A 19,214-nucleotide genomic window follows, 5' to 3' on the forward strand; every position below is an offset into this window, starting at 1 on the left:
CTTGAATATCCTCCTTGGTGAAGTGTCTATTCATGTCTTCTGCCCATTTTTAATTGGATTGTTTGTCTTTTTGTTATTGAGGTGTTGGAGTATTCTATAAATTCTAGAGATAAGTATATTGGGCATTTCTTAAGCTGAACAAACTGAAGAAAAAAATTCAAACCTTGAGTGGTAATATTTAAGGATTCTATGGGTAAAATATTGGACAATGAAGGAAGCATCAAAAGAAGATGGAATGAATACACAGTCACTGTACCCAAAAGAATTGTTGACATTCAACCATTTCAAGAGGTAGCAGATGATCAAGAACCAATAGTACTGAAGAAAGAACTACAAGTTGCACTGAAGGCATTGGTAAAAACAAGGATCCAGGAATTGTTGGAATACCCATTGAGATGTTTCAACAAACAGATGCAGCACTAGAGGTGCTCACTGGTTTATGCCAAGAAATTTGGAAGACAACTACCTGGCCCAATGACTGGAAGAGATCCTTATTTGTGCCCATTCCAAAGAAAGGTGATCCAACAGAATGCAGAAATTATAGAACAATATCATATGCAAGTAAAATTTTGGTAAAATTAAATCAAAAACTGTTGCAGCATTACATCAATAGGGAACTGCCAAAAATTCAAGCCAGATTCAGAAGAGGCATAGAACAAGGGAGTTCATTGCTGCTGTCAGATGGATCTTGGCTGAAAGCAAAGAATACCAGAAAGATGATGACTTGTGCTTTATTGACTATGCAAAGGTATTCAGCTGTGTGGATCATAACATTATGGATAACACTGCAAAGAATGGGAACTCCTGAACACTTAATTGTCATTATGAGGAGCCTGTACATAGACCAAGAGGCAGTCATTTGAACAGAGCAAGGGGATACTGCATGGTTTACAATCAGGAAAGGTGTGTGACAGGGTTGTACCCTTACACTATGCTTTTTCAATCTGTACACTGAGCAAATACTCTTAGAAGCTAGACTGCATGAAGAAGAACATGGCATCAGGATTGGACTCATTAACAACGTACAATATGCAAATAGCACAAACTTGTTTGCTGAAAGTAAAGTAAAGAGGACCTAAAGCACTTACTAATGAAGATCAAAGACACAGCTTTCAGGATTGATTACACTCCAACATAAAGAAAACAAAAATCCTCACAAGTGGAGCAATAAGCAACATCATGATAAATGGATTAAAGGTCAAAGTTGTCACACATTTCACTTTACTTGGATCCACAATCAATACCCATGGAAGCATAAGTCAAGAAATCAAGTGACATATTTACTGCTGCAAATGACCTCTTTGAAGTGTTTATATAAGGGCAAAGATATCACTTTGAGGACTGAGATGCGCCTTAATCAAGCCATGATATTTTCAACAGCTTCATATGCATGTGAAAGTTGGACAATGGATAAGGAAGACCAAAGAAGAATTGATGCATTTGAATTGTGCTGGCAAAAAATACTGAATGTGCCATGAACTACTAGAATGAACAAATAAATCTGTCTTGGAGGAAATACAGTTGGAATGCTCTTTAGAAGAATAGCCAAACTTCGTTTCTCATACTTTGGTCATATTGTCAGAAGGAACCATTCTCTGGAGAAGGATATCATGCTGGGTAAAGTAGAGAGTCAGCAAAAAAGAGGAAGACCTTTAACGAGATGGAATGATATAGTGGCTGTGACGATGGACTAAGCATGGCAATGACTGTGAGGATCGTGTTAAGACTGGGCATATTTTGTTCTGTTGTACATAGGGTCACTATGAGTCAAAAACAACACGACAGCACCTAACAACAATAATGTGGTCGTTCATTCAACAGATATTTATTGATAACCCAACATGTGCCAGGACTGCCAGGGTCTGGGAATACATGTAGTGAACAATACTTACAAGGTCTCTGGTCTCATGAGCTTATTTCCAGTGGAGAAAGACAGGAAGTACACACATGCACGCACACACACACACAAAGAATTGAAACATATTCAGATAGTGATAGAAGTTATTAAGAAAACGAAACCTCTGGAATGGGATGAAGTGAAAGGGGGAGGAGAGAGAGAAAGATCAATCATGTATATCTCCTTTACTTAGGGTGTTCAAGCAGGTCTCCTTGAGGAGGTGGTATCTGATCTGAATCCTGTAAGACAAAAGTAGTGCACCTAAGCAACATGCTGGAGAATCCAACCCTCTTGATTTGCAGTTGGAGAAACTGACAATGGAAGGAGGAGTGACTGGCTTCAAAATCAAAACCAAACCAGTTGCTGTGGAGTCGACTCGGACTCATGGCAATCCCAAGCATGCCAATGTAGAACTGCGCTCCATAGAGTTTTCAACGGATGATTTTTCAGAAGCAGATCACCAGGCCTTTCTTTCAAAGTGCCTGAGGATGGATTCAAACTTCCAGTCTTTCAATTAGCAGCTGAGAACCTTAACTATCTGGAATACTCACAGACCCCATTGACCCCAAGTTCACCCTGTCGTCGTCGTCGTCGTCGTTGTTGTTGTTATGTGTCCTCCAGACGGACCCAACTCATAGCAACCCCTCCTTGGGTTTCCAAGGCAGTATTACTACGGAAGTAGATTGCCCAACATTCCTTCCGAGGAGTGGCTGGTGGGTTTGAACTGCCAGGCTTCTGGTTAGCAGAAAAGCTGGGACCAGAATGGAGGTCTCCTGTTGCCCACACTTACAACTCTCTTTAACTCTATAATGCTCTCTTTCCTAGCTTGTATAATTTGGCGCGCTCTTGTCTTTCTCAGCAATTTCCTTTAACGAAAACGTCATTTTCTTTCCTATGCCTTTTAACACATTTTCCTGTTCTTATTTTCTCTGTAAAGTCACCAATATAACATCCAGATTGTGTCCATATATACAAAAAGGGATAATCGTGGTAAAACACTCATGTGTGCATGTTTACAGAACAGGGCTGGAAGACAGAGGTACATTTTCTAAGCAAAATTAAGACCCAATCTCCTGAAAAGAAAGGCAACTTGACTCACTTTATCTTAGTGTTTTTAAAAGAAAAGCCATGTTGCATACCGTAACACCAAGAAAGTTTCATCCCAAACTCCAAAAGACGTTAACAGATGTTCTAAGGAGTTTAGAAGTTGCTGGAAAAAATAATGCCCCTATCTCTTGCTCCAACCTAACCAACAATAAAGCTGAGTGTGCCTACCCTTCAAAACAAAAGGAAACAACCACCACAATCAAACTTTGGCTTCAGGCAACTTATATCTTGCTCTGTTAAGGAAAATGCACTGAGCTGGACAGAAGCCTAATATGTGATCCACAGACTCCAAAGGTTCTAGAAATTGTAAAGTTCCCATTTGAAGAGCTATGCTCTAAATCAAGAAATAGGGAGGCAGGGGATTGTACTATTCAGGAATGTTCCAAGTTTAACATTTGGTTGGGAAAATTTTCCTTTGTTGGTTTATTGGGCACAGATCTTATGCATTTCTTTTTTTTCTTTTTTTTTTCCCCGTTGTATTAAATCCCCAAACAGATCTGAGCTTTAAGGGCTTAGGGCTGCCCTTGGGAAATAGGTGATTACATTCTCTGCTTAGGGTTTTAGTGATAAGGAAAAAGAAGAAATGGATTGAGTTTCCCTCCCCCAGGCCAATTTCTCAGTGGCTCTCTTTATAGTTTCCCTTTAAAGTGGAAGCATATTTAAAAAATGAAGTGGTGACACATAAAAAATAAAATCCCATCCATTAATTTGCACTTTTCAATCTTATGTGTACATGACAGAGAGATAGACAAGAGATAGACAGACAGAGCCTGATGCATACACACCTGAAACACTTGTCAGTTCCTGAGGCAAGAAGACTTTACAGAAACATTTGACTTTTCATTTTACAGTTTATATTTCATGTAATTATTTTACAGGGTTACTCATTTGGGAATCTTCTTTACCTACAGAAATGTTGCAAGTGCAGTTAGAGGGTCTGGGAAATATCAGTGCTCCCTCTAAAAACAGAGTTCTAATCCTACAACTGTGTTTCTCATATTAGAATCCTAAACCCCAAGAAATAGAGTCAGATATGGAGTGATTTGTTCATTCCTCTAAGAAGGGTGTTTAGCAATGAATGTGGCTGGGTTCCTGTCTTTCTAACACTGCTGTACTTTGCCCCCAAATTACTTCAGACTTTCATTAGTACTTCATTTACAAAAGTAGAACAGTTCCACCTTTGTCACCTCTTCCTCTCTAGATACCTCTTCAAAAAATAATTTTTAAGACAAAAGCAAAACATCTATTAAAAGTATATCACACTAAAAGAGGCCTAAGATGTGATTCAAGTGCCCCCATCCTTTGTTTAATAGGTAATTACAAAAAAAAAAAAAAAACATTGCCACGGAGTTCTTTCCAACTCATAGTGACCCTAAAGGATGGCGTAGAACTACCCTCATAGGGTTTCCAAGGCTGTAATCTTTACAGAAGCAGACTGCCATATCTTTCTCCAGAAAAGCAGTTGGAGGGTTGAAACCACTGACCTTTTGAATAGCAGTTGAGCCCTTAACCGCTGCATCACCAGGACATCTCAAGTAATTAGCAGGGAGATAAAAAGATTTGACTAATTTACCCTACTAGATAGTATCAGAGCCAGCACTAGAAACTTCAACTCCTAATTCCCAGTCAGTACTCTCCACTATATCCTAGTAACTATAGTAAATAAAGGAGCTCTGGTAGCATAGTGGCTAAGACACTTGCCTGCTAACCAGACGGCTGGCGGTTCAAACCCACCAGCCACTCCTCGGAAGGAAGGTTGGGCAATCCTACTTCTGTAGTGATACTGCCTTGGAAACCCAAGGAGGGGTCACTATGAGTCGGGGCCGACTCGACGGCAAACAACAACATAGTAAATAAGTATAATATCCCAATATCATTCCCGCTTTGCTTATACATTTATTTGTAAGATGTAAGATGAGGGGAAAGAAAATGCAGCAGAGAGTTTGGCTACAAACACGCAAAAAAAAGACAGAAATACTGCTCTGAAAGATAGAATATGCTTACTTTTTCTCTCATATGCTGTACTCGCTGACAGTCTTCTGTGACCTAGAAGATCGAATGCAATTACATTGCCCATATATATTTGCTATGCTGTTTGACTCTCCCAAGGGCAGCATAACAGTACAACAGGAGTGACATCTTTATGAGGTTAACCCTTTTCTATTTTAAGGATAGACTACCGACGGCAGATGTGTTCCCTGGAGCGTAACAAGAATGCTGGAAATTTGGTAGTTAACAGAAATGACAGCACCAGGCCATCATCCAGGAGTGAAAAAACAAATTGTTATTCAGAGAGATAGGGAGCTGGGGAAGCCTCTGAGAATGTTGATGCACATGAAGAAAAAGTGAGGTGACAAAGGAAAGGGGAGTGTGGATTATAATACAGGGAGAAGAGAGAAAAAAAAAAAAAAAGGTATTAAGTTACCAGTCAAGGGTAACATAGCTAAAGAGGTAGAGGTAATCTCCCAAGATAAGATACTCTAGTTCTGATTCAGTTTGCCTTTGCTGTGTTACAAACCACCCTAGAACCTATTGGCCTAAAGCAATGATGTAATTAATATTTTTCAGGATTCTGCATGTTGGCTGGGTGGTTCCTCTATGGGCTTCTCCTGGACTAATTCATGTAAGTTGTTTCAGGTGGAGGGTCGGCTGGGTCCAAGATGGCCTCCCTCACACGTCAGCAGTTAGTGCCAGTTACAGGAAGGAGCACCTTGGTTCTCTTGCACTTAGACTCTCATACTTCAGTTGGCTAGAGGGTGTTCTCAGGGTAATGTTCTCAGATGGTCTCTTAAGGACAACCCTTTATGCCATTTCTGTCACATTCTGTTGGTTAAAGTCAAGAGGCCATTCAAGACTCAAGGGGGGAAAAAGTATCTGCTCCTTGATGAGAAGAATGTCAAGGTCACATTATAAAGAGGTACAAGGGATGGAAGGAATGAATCATGATCATTTATAAAATAACCTACCACATGTTACAGAAACATGCTCTACTACCAACATTTTATTAGAATCCTAAGTGAACCTTCTTCTTTTTTGTCCTTCTCTTTTTTGGGCTTTATAAAAAGTCCTTAATAAGAGGACAATCTTTTATGAGCTGGATTGGACAGTCAGAAAACTGAGTGCTAGTACTAGTTCTACTGGCATAGGATCTTACGAGTTTTTTTTTTTTTTTTAAATGGTCTTTAATTTCTTCATCTATGAATAGAGGGTTGATGTGCTTATCCACACATGCTATAAAATAATAGATTGATGCCCTATTTTTAGACAAAAATGAACTGCCCCTGTTGGGGGATGGGCAGGATGGAGCTGAGAGAAGGCCAAAAATGAGATGGCTTCTGTTTTGCAATACACTCCCTCTCACTGCTGTGAGTGCAGCTTTGGGGAGGCAGTGAGCAAAGGAAACTCCTTCCCCTGGGTGGTTGAAATCTTAACACAAGCTGAATGCTGCTCTGACTGTTGTCATTTATTATATGCTGAGCCACAAGGGTCCTCCAGCATTGTACCAAGGATTAAAGCCCAAGTCCTTGCTCGAAGGGCTTCTAGACCTAGTTAGACAAAACAATTCCCATTCAACACACACTCACACCAGCTAAGCAGACAGCAGAACTGAAAAGGCTGCTAAGCTGGTCTCTTCCTGAGGGAAATGCTTAGCTGGGAGTTCTCTCAGAAAGATATTGTTGCCTACTCTATGGAAGATCAGGTTCCCAAGGAGAAAACTAATGTTTAATTTAGCACAAAGACAGCTCAGAATCTCTCTCTGGGGGACTGAGCCAGCAAACAGGTCCACATGCAAGGAATCAAAGTGAGAAAAGGAATCTCTTTTTGGCTACAAGACTCAACAAACTTTACTCAACCACTGCCTCTGCCCTTTGTTTTTGTCCAGAGGGCTGCTGTTCTTTCTTATTTACTCTTATGTCTGTACTTTGCAGTTTTTCAACACTTCTGTGAAATTATCAAATGGTATAATATCACTAGCACATAGTTTTTGCTGTCTGGAATTACATGGTGCAATATGGCAATCAAATGGCAAGCCTTAGTCAGTTCAGCAAGTATCAGTCCACTTAGGTGAGCAACAATCAAAAACTTGGTTTCTCAGCAGCTTACCCAAAGAGTATTTTTATTTTTATATGATTAAGACTCCAGAGACCTTCTGAAATAAGCAGTTTACACTTAAGTGTGATAATTGTCATTCTAAAGACACAATACAGTACATATTGTATTCAATTAAGTCACTTCTTTGTACCCTGGTTACCATGACTCTGAGAGATTATACTATGTGTTCAAGAGACTCCTGATAAGTTATTAGCAGTTGCAGCAGACTTCTGGCTTAAGTGAAATTTCTGGGAAAAAAGAGACAGGTAATTAACTTTCTGTTCAAATCCTTGAGAACTACCTGAAAAGAACTGTGTTGTATAATAAAGAATTCAAGGTGTTGTGCTTTATATGGGCGAGTGCTATTTGTCGGCTGGAGCAGACTCATAATTATAACTCAGCCACATTCCTAACAAAAGAGAATTTAAAAAAAAAAAAAAAGAAAAAGATAATGTGAATGATTTCATATTAATATGAAGCTGCCATAATGATCAGGAAGCAAAGAACACTGATCAAAACAAAACAAAACAGAATACAAGAAAGCAAAACAAACAACTCAGTTTGGTTCTACATTTTTTAAAAGAATTATTTCTTATTCTTGAGAAAATGGAAAAAAACTTGCATTTAAATGAGAGGGAATAAAAGCAAACAAATAAACAAAATACTTTGCTCTGCTTTTGAACTAATAATCTATCCTTGCCCAAATATCATCCAACAAAGAACAGGGACTATTCTTACACCTGTCACTTCTTTATAGAAATATCCTTGTAATTAAGAATTATCATCACTAAAAATTGCCCGGAAGTCTTGGTAACTTCCTGCTACTGTTTCTTACAGAAAGTCACACCTTCGAAGGACTGGACAAAGGAGATTCTGAACTAAGAAGCACATTAAGGCATGAAATTTTCAGCATACTCCAGGTCAGGGCTGGAGAAAGGGCATATTTCTGTTGCCTGTTCATTTTCAGCTGCAGTGAGTTAACGGATTCCTTAGCAACATTAGCCAGGATCTGGTCTTCCAAAGCACAATTTTAAATCTCCATAATAGGGAGCTTCTAACCTTTTGTTATTCTGTGATCAATTTCACTTACCACCAGCCCCAAAAGAAAACCCAAACTCAGGGCAATCCTGTTGATTCTGACTCATAGCAATCCTACAGGACAGAGCAGAACGGCCCCATAGGCCTTCCAAGTCTGTAAATTTTTATGGAGGAGTACCTCATCTTTCTCTGGGAGCAGTTGGTGGATTCACTTAAGAGGGATAAACGTGGGAAGAGGTGTATCTAAGGTATGGCAGGTATGGCATATAGCTTGGGGGTGAGGGGGCACTTGAAACGGGTGCCACTGAGCAGTTTCTAGTAACCACTGCAGTTTCCACTGCCAGATGTGAGAGATCTTTCAGCAAGTTAAAACTAATACTTTCATATTTGAGAGCCTCCATGGGTCAAGGCGGACTGTGTGATCTTGCTTTGCTAAGTGTAGAAAGTGAAGAAACTGAAAGAAAAAAAAAAAGACTGAGCATGTCATAGACCAATTTTTATCAGTGAAGTTGTAATTTTCATGTAGTGCCATAATGCGTGTTAAAATAAAAGACTGATGAGCTTGCTTATATTTTTGAACTGATATTATGGTGATCTAAAAATTGAGTGTCAGATATTTGGATAGGGGTGCAATTCCAGTGCTTGCCATTCCATACATCGATAAGCCTCTGAATTTGGGCCACTAAGTTCTAATGATTCAAAACTTGCAATAGATGGTTTAAATTTCTCATCGACTCATAAAACCTACATTTCCCACACCCTGGATAACTGAAGGAAAACCCAGCCTCTGTTCTAGAGGAAATAAGGATGTAAGTAGACATTCACTCGTAAAGTTTTAGACTACTGTTTTCATATGCCCTCAAATTGATAAAGTACTAGATTAGGAGTCCTAGAAACCTAGGAATGGAAGAGATAGTAACTGATTCTATTCTCAAGAAGGATTCTATTTAACCCACCCCAAACCAAAAATAAAACCAAACTCACTGCCATCAAGTCCATTCTGACTCATAGCGAACCCCCTTTGGGTTTCTGAGGCAGTAAATCTTTACGGAAGTAGATTGCCCAGTCTTCCTTCAGCGGAGTGGCTGGTGGGTTTGAACCACCAACCTTCTGGTTAGCAGTCAAATGCCTTAGGCACTACGCCACTCGAGATGTAAATTACCCCAGGTGACATCTCTATATTAGAAACTGCATAATATGACACTCCTCACTAATCATTTCAAGTAAATATTAAAGAGCAAAGCCATGCCCTTCCACAAAATGCCCAGATGACATTTCTGGAGATAAAATCCTGAGCAGGGAAAATCATGACTATGACTCAAGTGTGTCACTTCTCGTATTAGTAATAACAGCAAAAAATTGATTGAGCTTCTAGAAAGTGCCAAGCAATTACCTCATTTACTCTTTACAACCAACCCTAAGGGGTTTGTTCTATTATATCACTCCCATTTTACAGCTGAAAAAATTGAGGTAAAGGGTTTAATTGACTAATTCACTCAACCAAGAAGACTCAGCAATTATGAGGTTGAGATGCAATCTGAAACCAGTTAGTCTCAGCCTAGGCCTCAGGCTCTTCACTGCTACACTGCCTTGCTTCCTTAAACAAGCCAACTTTAATAGTTCTATTTCCAACCCCACCCACACTCCTTGTAGACTGCAAATTTTATGAGGGCAAGGACTATAGGAATTGCTCATTAATGTATCTCCAGCACAGTACATGGCACAGAATAGCTGCACAATGATTATTTATTGAATTAATGAATGATCCTGCCAAATTCTAAAAAGCACCCATACCCATAATCTTTTTTTTTCTTTTTAATTGTGCTTTGGGTACAAATGTACAAAGCAAATTTGTTTTACATTCAACAGTTCAGGCACATTTGACTTCACAGCCTGATTACCATCCCCAACCATAAAAAACTCTGCTCCCCTCTCCTCCCTGTGACTACCCCCTCCTGCGCCCTTCTTATCTATCTGCCTGTCCTGTCTGTCCCTCTATGTGAATGCTGCCCCTCTGGTGTCTCATGGCTGGCTGATCTAAGGGGTGCATTGACCGGGGGTAGGCGTGCTTTCTGCATGTAGGTCTTTCTACTGTTGCACTGAGAGCCAATCCATGGAAGTGAGTCCATTTCTAGGCCTGAAGGGTAACCCAGGGCCATAGTCTCTGGGGTTCTTCCCGTCTCTATTCTGGTCATTTTTGTTTGTGAGGTTTCAAAGCTTTTGCTAAAACCATTAAGATCTATGAGGAACTATGGTGAGTATCAATATTGTTACCTGCCCATTTTCACAGCCATTCCTCGTGCAGTCTGGCTGTGGCAGGACCCCACTCTCTAGCCTTCCTCAGGCCTTGTGGGGAATCCTGAAACTCCTCTGCATGCCCTCCACAAGGAAATGGAATGCTTTTATTCTTTCACATCTGTCCCATAGATGTGCTGAAGCTGGCAGCTATAGGTGGACAGCCCATTAGCTATGGTCAGTACCATGGTATGTATCAGGAAAAGAAGGATCTTGTGGCTTTTCTCCTCTGCCATTTACCCCATAGGGCATCTCCCTCATTCCCTGTCAACAGAGACCAAATGGAGGAAACTGGCATCCAACTGTACTTCACGGCAATAAAGACTCTGTAACACATCTGTGTTAAGAAGCAAGTAAGTAAATTTCAAACACCATCTGGAAACACAGCTTCTCATAAATTTCTTCTGGCAATTTTTCTTTTTAAATGAAAAGAGCAAGTTACTAAACAAGCAAACTCTTTGGTTGGTAAGATCAGTTTACACATCAAGAAAATACCCTTTTATCCACAAGGCAATTCTTATTTGCGATGGTCCTGATAAGCCCAAAACGAGAGGTATAGTTGGTTCTGCTTCTTTAAGTTTCTCTTCTGTGTCTGGCTAGTGTGCTTTTAAAAACCATCTCTCTCCAATGCCAAAGGCCATGTCACGCTGTATATAACTCACTGTGAATGGGAGAAGTGTGTAAATAGCAAGGCATTAAGCAGCTCAAGGGACTTGAAGATAGGTAATACAGAACACTTAGGCAATGCGCTATGAGAAGAGGCTGCTGGAGGGGAAATGTTATACTTGTCTTCAAGTATATGAAGGATTATTATTGCTTCATAGCTGCTGACTCCTCTGAGCCTTTCTTGTTCCACCACTTCCAGCATTTCTGAATTACTCTTGTCAGAACTCCAGATCCTCCAGGACGTGGGTCCACTTCACCTGTTGTCCTCAACATTTACACCCAACCACAATATTAGACAGGCTCCTCTCTCTACACCCCAAATGCCTAATATTCTGGCCCATTCACTTGCCACGTGTACATTCATCCACCTCACTGTGCATTTCCACATTCTCTGCCTCCTCCAGGCCCCTCTGGTGACTCACATTCTCCATAATGCTACCACTGGCTTGGGTGTGAATCTCTCTCCTACCAATTACTAATGGTATTCATGTTTGGAGCACCACCTGTGCATCAGGCACTATACTATTTGCTATTCTGAGTAGTACTAGTTTTATTCTATAGATGAAGATACTGATGACCAAAAAAGTATATAATTATTTTTTCAAGATCACATTGTTAGTAGGTGCGATGTGGAGATCTGAACACAGTTCCAACTACAAAACTTATGGATTAAATGCTTTCATTTTACCACATTTCTAAGCTTTAGTTTCCTTATTTGTAAACTGCAGCAACTATTGCTTATTTACCCAACTTTTGCCGATACTACATAAAATATGTGCCTTGAATATTTGCTTGTCTTTTTTGTGTGCTGTCTACTTGATTCCTATTCCCAGTGACCCTATATGACAAAGTAGAACTTCCCCAGGGGTTTCCTAGGCTAAAATCTTTATGAGAGCAGATTTCTAGGTATTTTCTCCTGCAGAGCCACTGGTAGGTTCAAACTGCCAACCTTTAGATTAGCAGCTGAACTCTTACCAGTTGTGCCACCAGGGCTCTTTTCATGCATTCTCCAAAACCAAAAAACAAACTCACTGCCATTGAGTCCTTTCAGACTCATAATGACCCCCATAGGGTTTCCAAGGCTGTAAATCTTTACAGAAACAGACTGCCTCATCTTTCATCCGAGGTGCAGCTGAAGGGTTTGAAACACCACCTGCTTTGGTTAGTAGACAAATGCTTTACCCACAATACCATCAAAGCTCCTTGAATGTTCTAGAGCCCAATAAATATTTGTTTCTCCCTTCCTCCACTTTTCTATATCATTTTCATCCATTAAACTTAGTACTTGGCTGTTACTTTATTGAGAAGTCTTGATTTCCCCACTAGACTATGAGCAGGGAGTGCGTCTTCTTAAGTACTTTATTTTATTCTCCCTCAGAACCTAAAACACAGAGAGAAGAATGATCCTGTCTATGAACATATATAAGGGACTAGATTAAAGAATCAGGAAGTAGTAGAATTCACTCAGAAAGGTTTAGCTACAGTCAGAGGAGAACTAGATGACTTTTTTTCAGATCTCTTTCTGGGCTCTTTGAGATTAAATAGCAGTGCCAAAAACAAACCCAATAAAAACAAAAGCAGCTAATCATGGTTACCTTTTTAGTTATATTTACATGCTATGTCTAAGAACATTAAACATTTGTCTTGGTCCTTACAAAATGTTTACAGGCATAGAAAAATTACAGATATTAAACTTCATGATTTAGACAGATTTGATGAACACCATCTAGCAATGACATTATTTCAAAGAAAGAAAGCAGGTATCTTCTATAAACAAACATTGACCTAAACAAGCAAGACATCTTGGTTTACATGACAACATCATCTTGGTGTCAAAGCAAGCTTTGTGTCAATTTTTCATAAAGGATTGTGGCAACTTCTCTCTCCACTTGAACTCTTCTACCTTTGTGGGATCTTATAGCTATATTTACTTGAACAAAGTGGTAGGGAGGTCCTGGAGAGATAAGAACTCTCCCTTTATTACTTTGGTCTGGAAAATAGAACAAAATTAGGTCAGTTCTTAAGGAGTTGATGGCTACATATATAAATAATGTAAACACTCCTATCACTGTCCCAGGGAGGACATTTGTCATGTAGATAGATACAGACACCCAGATCTGGCCAATGAGTCATTCCTGTTCTCAGCCCCCCACTGACAGCTCTAATATTTTGAATTGTCGATTGGAAACTTGATTATTATTAGTTAAAAATAACCAAGGAACCCTGGCACTGATTTAACTTATCTGGCTTTCCTAACCTAACAATGAACATTTCAGACTATTATTGACAAAAAAAATCTAATCTTCCCATGTCAATTATGTAAATAGTTTTTCTAATATTCCTTAGACACTCTAATGGACACACCTTCCCAAAGCTTTTCAAGACCATGAAGAGGTCTGCAAAGGACATGCATTTCCAGACCACAAACACTTTCACAACATGGCACACTTTAACTAGGATTTACTGGTACCTTCAGGAACACTTAAGAACACTGATATCTCAGCCTTATCTTGACAGCACTCAATTTGAAATACCAATCCCTTTATTTACAATAAAAGCTATTTCACCAGACAACTGAAAGCCCAGGATACTTTTAATCCCTAGAAAAAACTGATACTTTCAATTCATTATTTAACAGTTTATTATTAGTAATACTACTAATAACGTCTTGCATTCCTGCAGTGCCTTAGTTTTTCCAGAGCCTGTTGGGAAACACATGTTCATCTGCTTCTCTCAGCAAGGCAGGGCATAGCATTATTGCTTTCAGTTTTACAGGTGGCTGGTAAATGACTTGTCCTGGGTCACACAGCTGGTAAGTGATCAAGGAGGTAAAGAACTGGGATGCAGACTCCTTGTCTGATCTGCTTTCTTTCCTCCACACCACATTAGCGAAAAGATAATCTCTGAAGCCAAAGATGACTTGGAACCACTTATCTAGCCATCCTAGCAGTACAGTCAATGCAAAAGAAAAAGGACTCATCTCAGGCAAAGAGGAAAGATTAATAATGCACTACGGAAGCTCTAAGCCTTACAGTTCCATGGACCAGCAATTATTCAGCTTCACAGTTCATTCAAAGATTCAAACATACTTCACCAGAAAATGATTTAGTGCATAAAGTTTGTTCCAAGTGGTTAGAAAGCAGATCTGCTCAAAGCCCTATGATCTGGGCCCTCTGAAAGGCCCTATTCCTGCAGTCTCTGCAGCAGCGGGGCTTCCCCTGAACTTGGACTTGAGCTGAATGAAGAAACTGGCTGAGTAAGGACTGCAGAATTAGGCTCTTAATGTGGACAGAATTAGATCTGGCCCGGAGGTTATTCTTACATTGTTCTCGAAACTTAGGCTATTGAAAGAACTCAAGACATCACATATCCCTTGCAGTATAACACTCCTCAAAGTCAACACTATCCCACAAAATTCTCCTTTGCTCTCATTCTTTTGTTCAGTATATTACCCACTAGGTACCAGGCATTGTACTAAGGTACAAAATATATAAAACTTTCATCATGGACACTGATATGTATTTGATTTTAGGTGATCAATATTTTCTCCCTTTCTCCAAGGAAGGACATTCATCGCCACATGACACACAAATGAACTATTAAAGCGATACACTCAACACACTCAGACCACAAAAATCTGGTGATGGACCCAACAGCATTTAATTCTGAGCGAGGCCCTTTTAAATTAATAGTGTCTCTGAAAATAAGAAGAACCCAAGTGAAGTGAGACTTGCAGATGTAATCGGCTTGGTGAATCATTCCCAAATGGCGAGGCCTCCCTTCGGACACAATGTTATCAGGTTAATACAGCACTTGCATCACCATCTCTGAGTACCATGCTGAGTAACAAAGCGCCAAATTTAGAAGCTAAAATGGAGAGGGAATTTCCAATAGCCAAAGCGTGGGAGGGTGGGGGGGGGGGACAATTCCTGCAGCGCCACATGTTCTCAGTGAAAAGCAACCATTAGAAACTGTCCTTTTCACTTCTTACATTCTCCTCTCATCATCCCTACACTCTAAGAAGGACCTCGTCTAAGGGAACGCTTCAGGAGATGGCTGGTGGTTAGAAGAGAGAAAAGAGTTTTCCGTCTTAAAAGAGGGGTGGTACAGCAGCCGCCTCTGGCTTCTGCAGCAGTAAGTGTTAAAAAGTCGGGAAGGGTCAGAAGTCGTCGACTCACTTCCCTCCCAGCTTGGATATTGCCATTGTCAAGTTTCGATAACCACTGAAGTTGGTTTCATTTTACATCCTGAAACCTCCAAGAAAAAGAAGCAACTTCATTTTATTTCCAAGCTGAAGAAACAGCAAAACCTTAAAAGACCAGGGCAGTAAGCAAACATGCCACTGTGGTGCTGGTCAGAGGCTGGGAGGTGAGCTGCAGGACAAGCCCACACTGTGGCCCTTTAAAGGCCCCTCCAGTCTTGGCACCGAGGGAGAGATTAGTCTTTTCCACTCGGGTTTGGGCTGGTTGCCTCATTCTGTGTATCATCCCCAGAAACACTTACCAGGAGACTGTGAAGCACACAAAGCCGTATTATTGGGAGACTTGCAGACAGATTATAAATTTACTGGGGACAATCAAGGCATTTAGATACTTTTGGCTGCAGATGCTGGTGACACACACATACATACAAACCTCATTCTTCTCTCCATTTGAGTAATTCTTTACCCCTTTCCTTCACCTCAGCATCTCTCTTTCACAGAACAAACCCCCACTGCTCTCCTAGGGAATTCCAGGGAGAGGTGGGGATAGAGCAGGTGGTAGAGAAAGAAAATTAGACCTTAAAATGCTAACCCTCACCCCATAGACTAACTGTATTCAGGGATAAAACAGTAAACGCTGGTCAACTTCACTGCTAGCAGTTATTTTTCCATTAGGATCTGGTGTCAGGAAGTTGCAATTCTAGGCAACCCAGCAAAATGTGTTTATGGTGAGGGAGAAGAGCACCATCCTAGCCCTAGGGGCTTCCAGGAAACTTCATCACTATGGACTCAACCCAGAGAGGGAGGGTGCCAGAAAGAAGAATCATGTGGACCTGGCTAGAGAATGCCCCTCTGCCTAGAACTCCTTTTCAAGCTCTTTTTGATGAGGTGTTCAGAGTTAGGTGGGCTACTCTCTTTTAAAGGAGGTAAACCATCCACTCCTTTAGATCTTTGGAGTACTTTGGGGCATGCATGAGCACTTCCTGCTGCTGATTTTCATTGGGGCTGGTTTGGGTAAACTGGAGTTGAGCTAGGAGCACACACAGAACTTCAAGGGCCACGCAGAACTCAGCAATGGAGGAAGCCTGCAGGGCTACAGGGCAGGGCTCCACTTTCTCCCCAGAGGCCACTGGCCCAGCAGCTTCTGAAGAAGCCTGCACAGGGTAGGCAGTCACCTGACCAGGGCTGGCACCAGAAGCCAATGATTCAAGGGATACTCCCTCTGGGATGGGGTGTGTCTGTGCCTCCGAGAAACTTATTCAGAACTTTTGAGTTTATTATACTGTCACCAGGAGTGGCTGAAGACAAGGTACTTCCTAGGATGATATCTGTAAATAGCCACTTTGTGCCTGCCCACTTTGATGAATGCTTTCAGTTGGCACTCCTGGATTGGGGTGATTATAAAAAGAAGCTAGATGGGAGGGCACAAGGAAGTCTATAGGAAATCAAGGAGTAGGCCTCTTAGGAATTTTCCTTCACCAGTCAATCTTTGGGATATTTTCCCTCAAATCTTTTTTTGGACTGAGGGGACACTCAGGCAATTACTCTGTGCTACGGGTCATCATTTATATTATCTTAACCCAAGGAGATGGACTCACTTCAGAGCGAAGGAGGAATGGGGCAAGAAGGAAGAGGTTTTGCTAAAGGTCAGCCAGGCTGATAAAGGCTTTCAGACTGAAGAATGGTTTGTTTGGCCTAATCGAAGCTGGCTAGTCAAAGCAGGGAGATTATTGACACAAGGCCTGCCTCAGGGGCTCAGATTATGTAGCCTTTTCTTCAAGCTCTGGCCCCAGAGAGCCTCTGGAAAACTCAGGTTACCCACCAGTTAAGAAGTACCCTGCATGTGGAGGAAAACTCATGTATGGACCCAGGGGAATTTGATGAGTAAGAGTACAAAACTGCACAAACAACACACCCAATGGTCTTTGAGGCAACATCATGGCCCTTTCCACTGCCATCTACATAAATTAGGCCAATGCAAGGTCTGCCCTCACCAAAAGGCCACAAGACCACAACCAGAAGCATGAGAAAATCAGGTACCTTACCGCAATCAGGGCTGAGTTCCTCTGGTCCCCCGAGGTTGAAGCTGGTGGCTGCTGCTCCCCGTTGATCCCACCACTGCCACCATTATTGCTACTGTTCAGCAGGTGCTGCTGGTGGTGATGGTGGTAGTCTGGTGGGGGTGGAGGAGCTGCTGTTGCTGCTGCTTGGGAGGCCGGAGGTGGGGCAGCAGGGGGAGGTGGAGGGGCTGTAGTGGTGGCTGCAGTGGTGGTGGCCTTGGTGTGTTTGCCAGCCTTCCTTGCTCCCTGGCCATGCTGGACAAGGCTCAGGAGCTGCAAGGTGCTCTCTCTTTCCCGGTCTGAGCTCTCGGCCCTACCACGTTCATAGCGTCCTTCACAGCTCAGGTGGTGCTGGCGGCAGACGGCTATCCGAGCCCGGAGGCGCTCCACGATAGCACTATGCACTCTCGGGGTGACTGAGCCCCCTCCAAGGAGTCCCGCCCCAGGGGCCCCTCCTAGCCCTCCGGCCGGGGCCTGTGGGGGCGCTGTGTCCCCCATCTTACTGGACACAATGATTGCTGCCTCTGGGATGGTGAGGTCGAAAGAGGCTACTGCTGGCTATTGTAGGCAAATCTGTATTTGACAATGTAAGCTCAGTGTTCAGGGCCACATGAATTAGAGACCTTCAGAGGTTGGGAGAGTCTTGAGGAAGGTATGGGGGAGGGGAGGTAGTAAAAAGAGGGTGAGGAGAAAGAATAGAAACCAACCGGGGAGGGTAAGTTTAAACAAACCCTGATCAACTTACTCTAATTGCGTTTGACAGCTCTGGAGAAGTTGGACAGAGTTGGTGGATTTTTTTTTCCCCCCACCAAGCTGCCAAGAGCCACTAGGTACTTTGTAAACACTTGATCTGGGGAAGAGATAAAAAAATTCAGGGATTGTCAAGCTAGAGACAGAAACAGACAGCAAAGGGAATTGGGAGAGGTATTAATGGAGAGCTGGACTCCCCCTCACCTACTTGTTTCGGAAAAATTCCTTACGGGGATGTATCTGCAGAGAAACACATTTCTACCATGGTCTATGTAATTCCTCAGCCTTTACCTTTTCTCAGGTTAAAACAAAAAATGTGCTGTTTCAGAAGATTTTCGAAGTCAATGTTCAAAGCGTGGAAAAACCAAGGGACACTGTCTTTTGGCTTTTAATTTTTCTCCCTTCCCTTTGCTCCCGGTGCTTTCTCCCCTTTGGGGTACTGTAGAATGTTGTCTTCTCCCAAAAGAGGGAGACAGCTTTTCAATTGTTAGCAATGTCAGTAATTGGACTTTTGGACCATGCTTTTTTCTTCAGATAATCCAATCACCGGTAAAATCCTCATTCTCTCTTAAGGTTTCCTAGCTTTAAATGAAAGCAATCTGAAGTCGCTAGCCACTGAGAGAGATCCTTCACCACATTTTTTCTTTCCCGCTTACGTTTCTATTCCTCTCCCCCGGCTCTATTCTAATAGAGTATGAAAAGACAAACTCTGCGAAGAGTAATTTATAAACGATGGTCGAACTTACAAACTTCCAGCAAATTTCACCGAGTCATGTCCAGCCACTTTTCTGTCCACTTTTGTACATTCCATCCCCGGCCAGTGGATCTGAGGGTCTGGACTCGCAATAAGCAATGTGGTTCTATCTCTTGTATTGCTCCGCTTTAGAGATGGAAAAAAAAAAAAAAAAGTAGCTTGTATTTTCCTTTCTCTTTCTCGTCTGTTGTTAGCCGCTTTGCTAACACTGGCTCCAGTGCCCGGAGTCACGGCGATACACAGGCTTTCATTGTGCTCCGATAGGAGAGAGAGAAAACGAGAGAGAGTGAGACAGAGAGGGAGAAAGAGAGAGCCAGCAGGCTGCAGATGGGGGGGAGTGAGGGGAGAGGGGGA

The 19,214-nt window shown here is 41.7% G+C and overlaps 1 protein-coding gene across 1 annotated transcript in view; it reads right to left on the reverse strand.

The window, feature by feature from the left end:
* Positions 1 to 17,854, reverse strand: part of MAML2 (mastermind like transcriptional coactivator 2) — a 465,694-nt gene extending 447,840 nt beyond the window's left edge. The window contains exon 1 of the mRNA XM_007938077.2: positions 17,342 to 17,854. Within this exon, the coding sequence (XP_007936268.1) occupies positions 17,342 to 17,854 (513 nt within the window). The remainder of the gene's footprint in view (positions 1 to 17,341) is intronic.
* Between the last annotated feature and the right edge of the window lie 1,360 nt (positions 17,855 to 19,214).

The sequence above is a fragment of the Orycteropus afer genome, unplaced genomic scaffold, assembly GCF_000298275.1.
Source record: "Orycteropus afer afer isolate SDZICR_OR568_19922 unplaced genomic scaffold, OryAfe1.0 scaffold00047, whole genome shotgun sequence".
Classification (NCBI taxonomy): Eukaryota; Metazoa; Chordata; class Mammalia; order Tubulidentata; family Orycteropodidae; genus Orycteropus; species Orycteropus afer.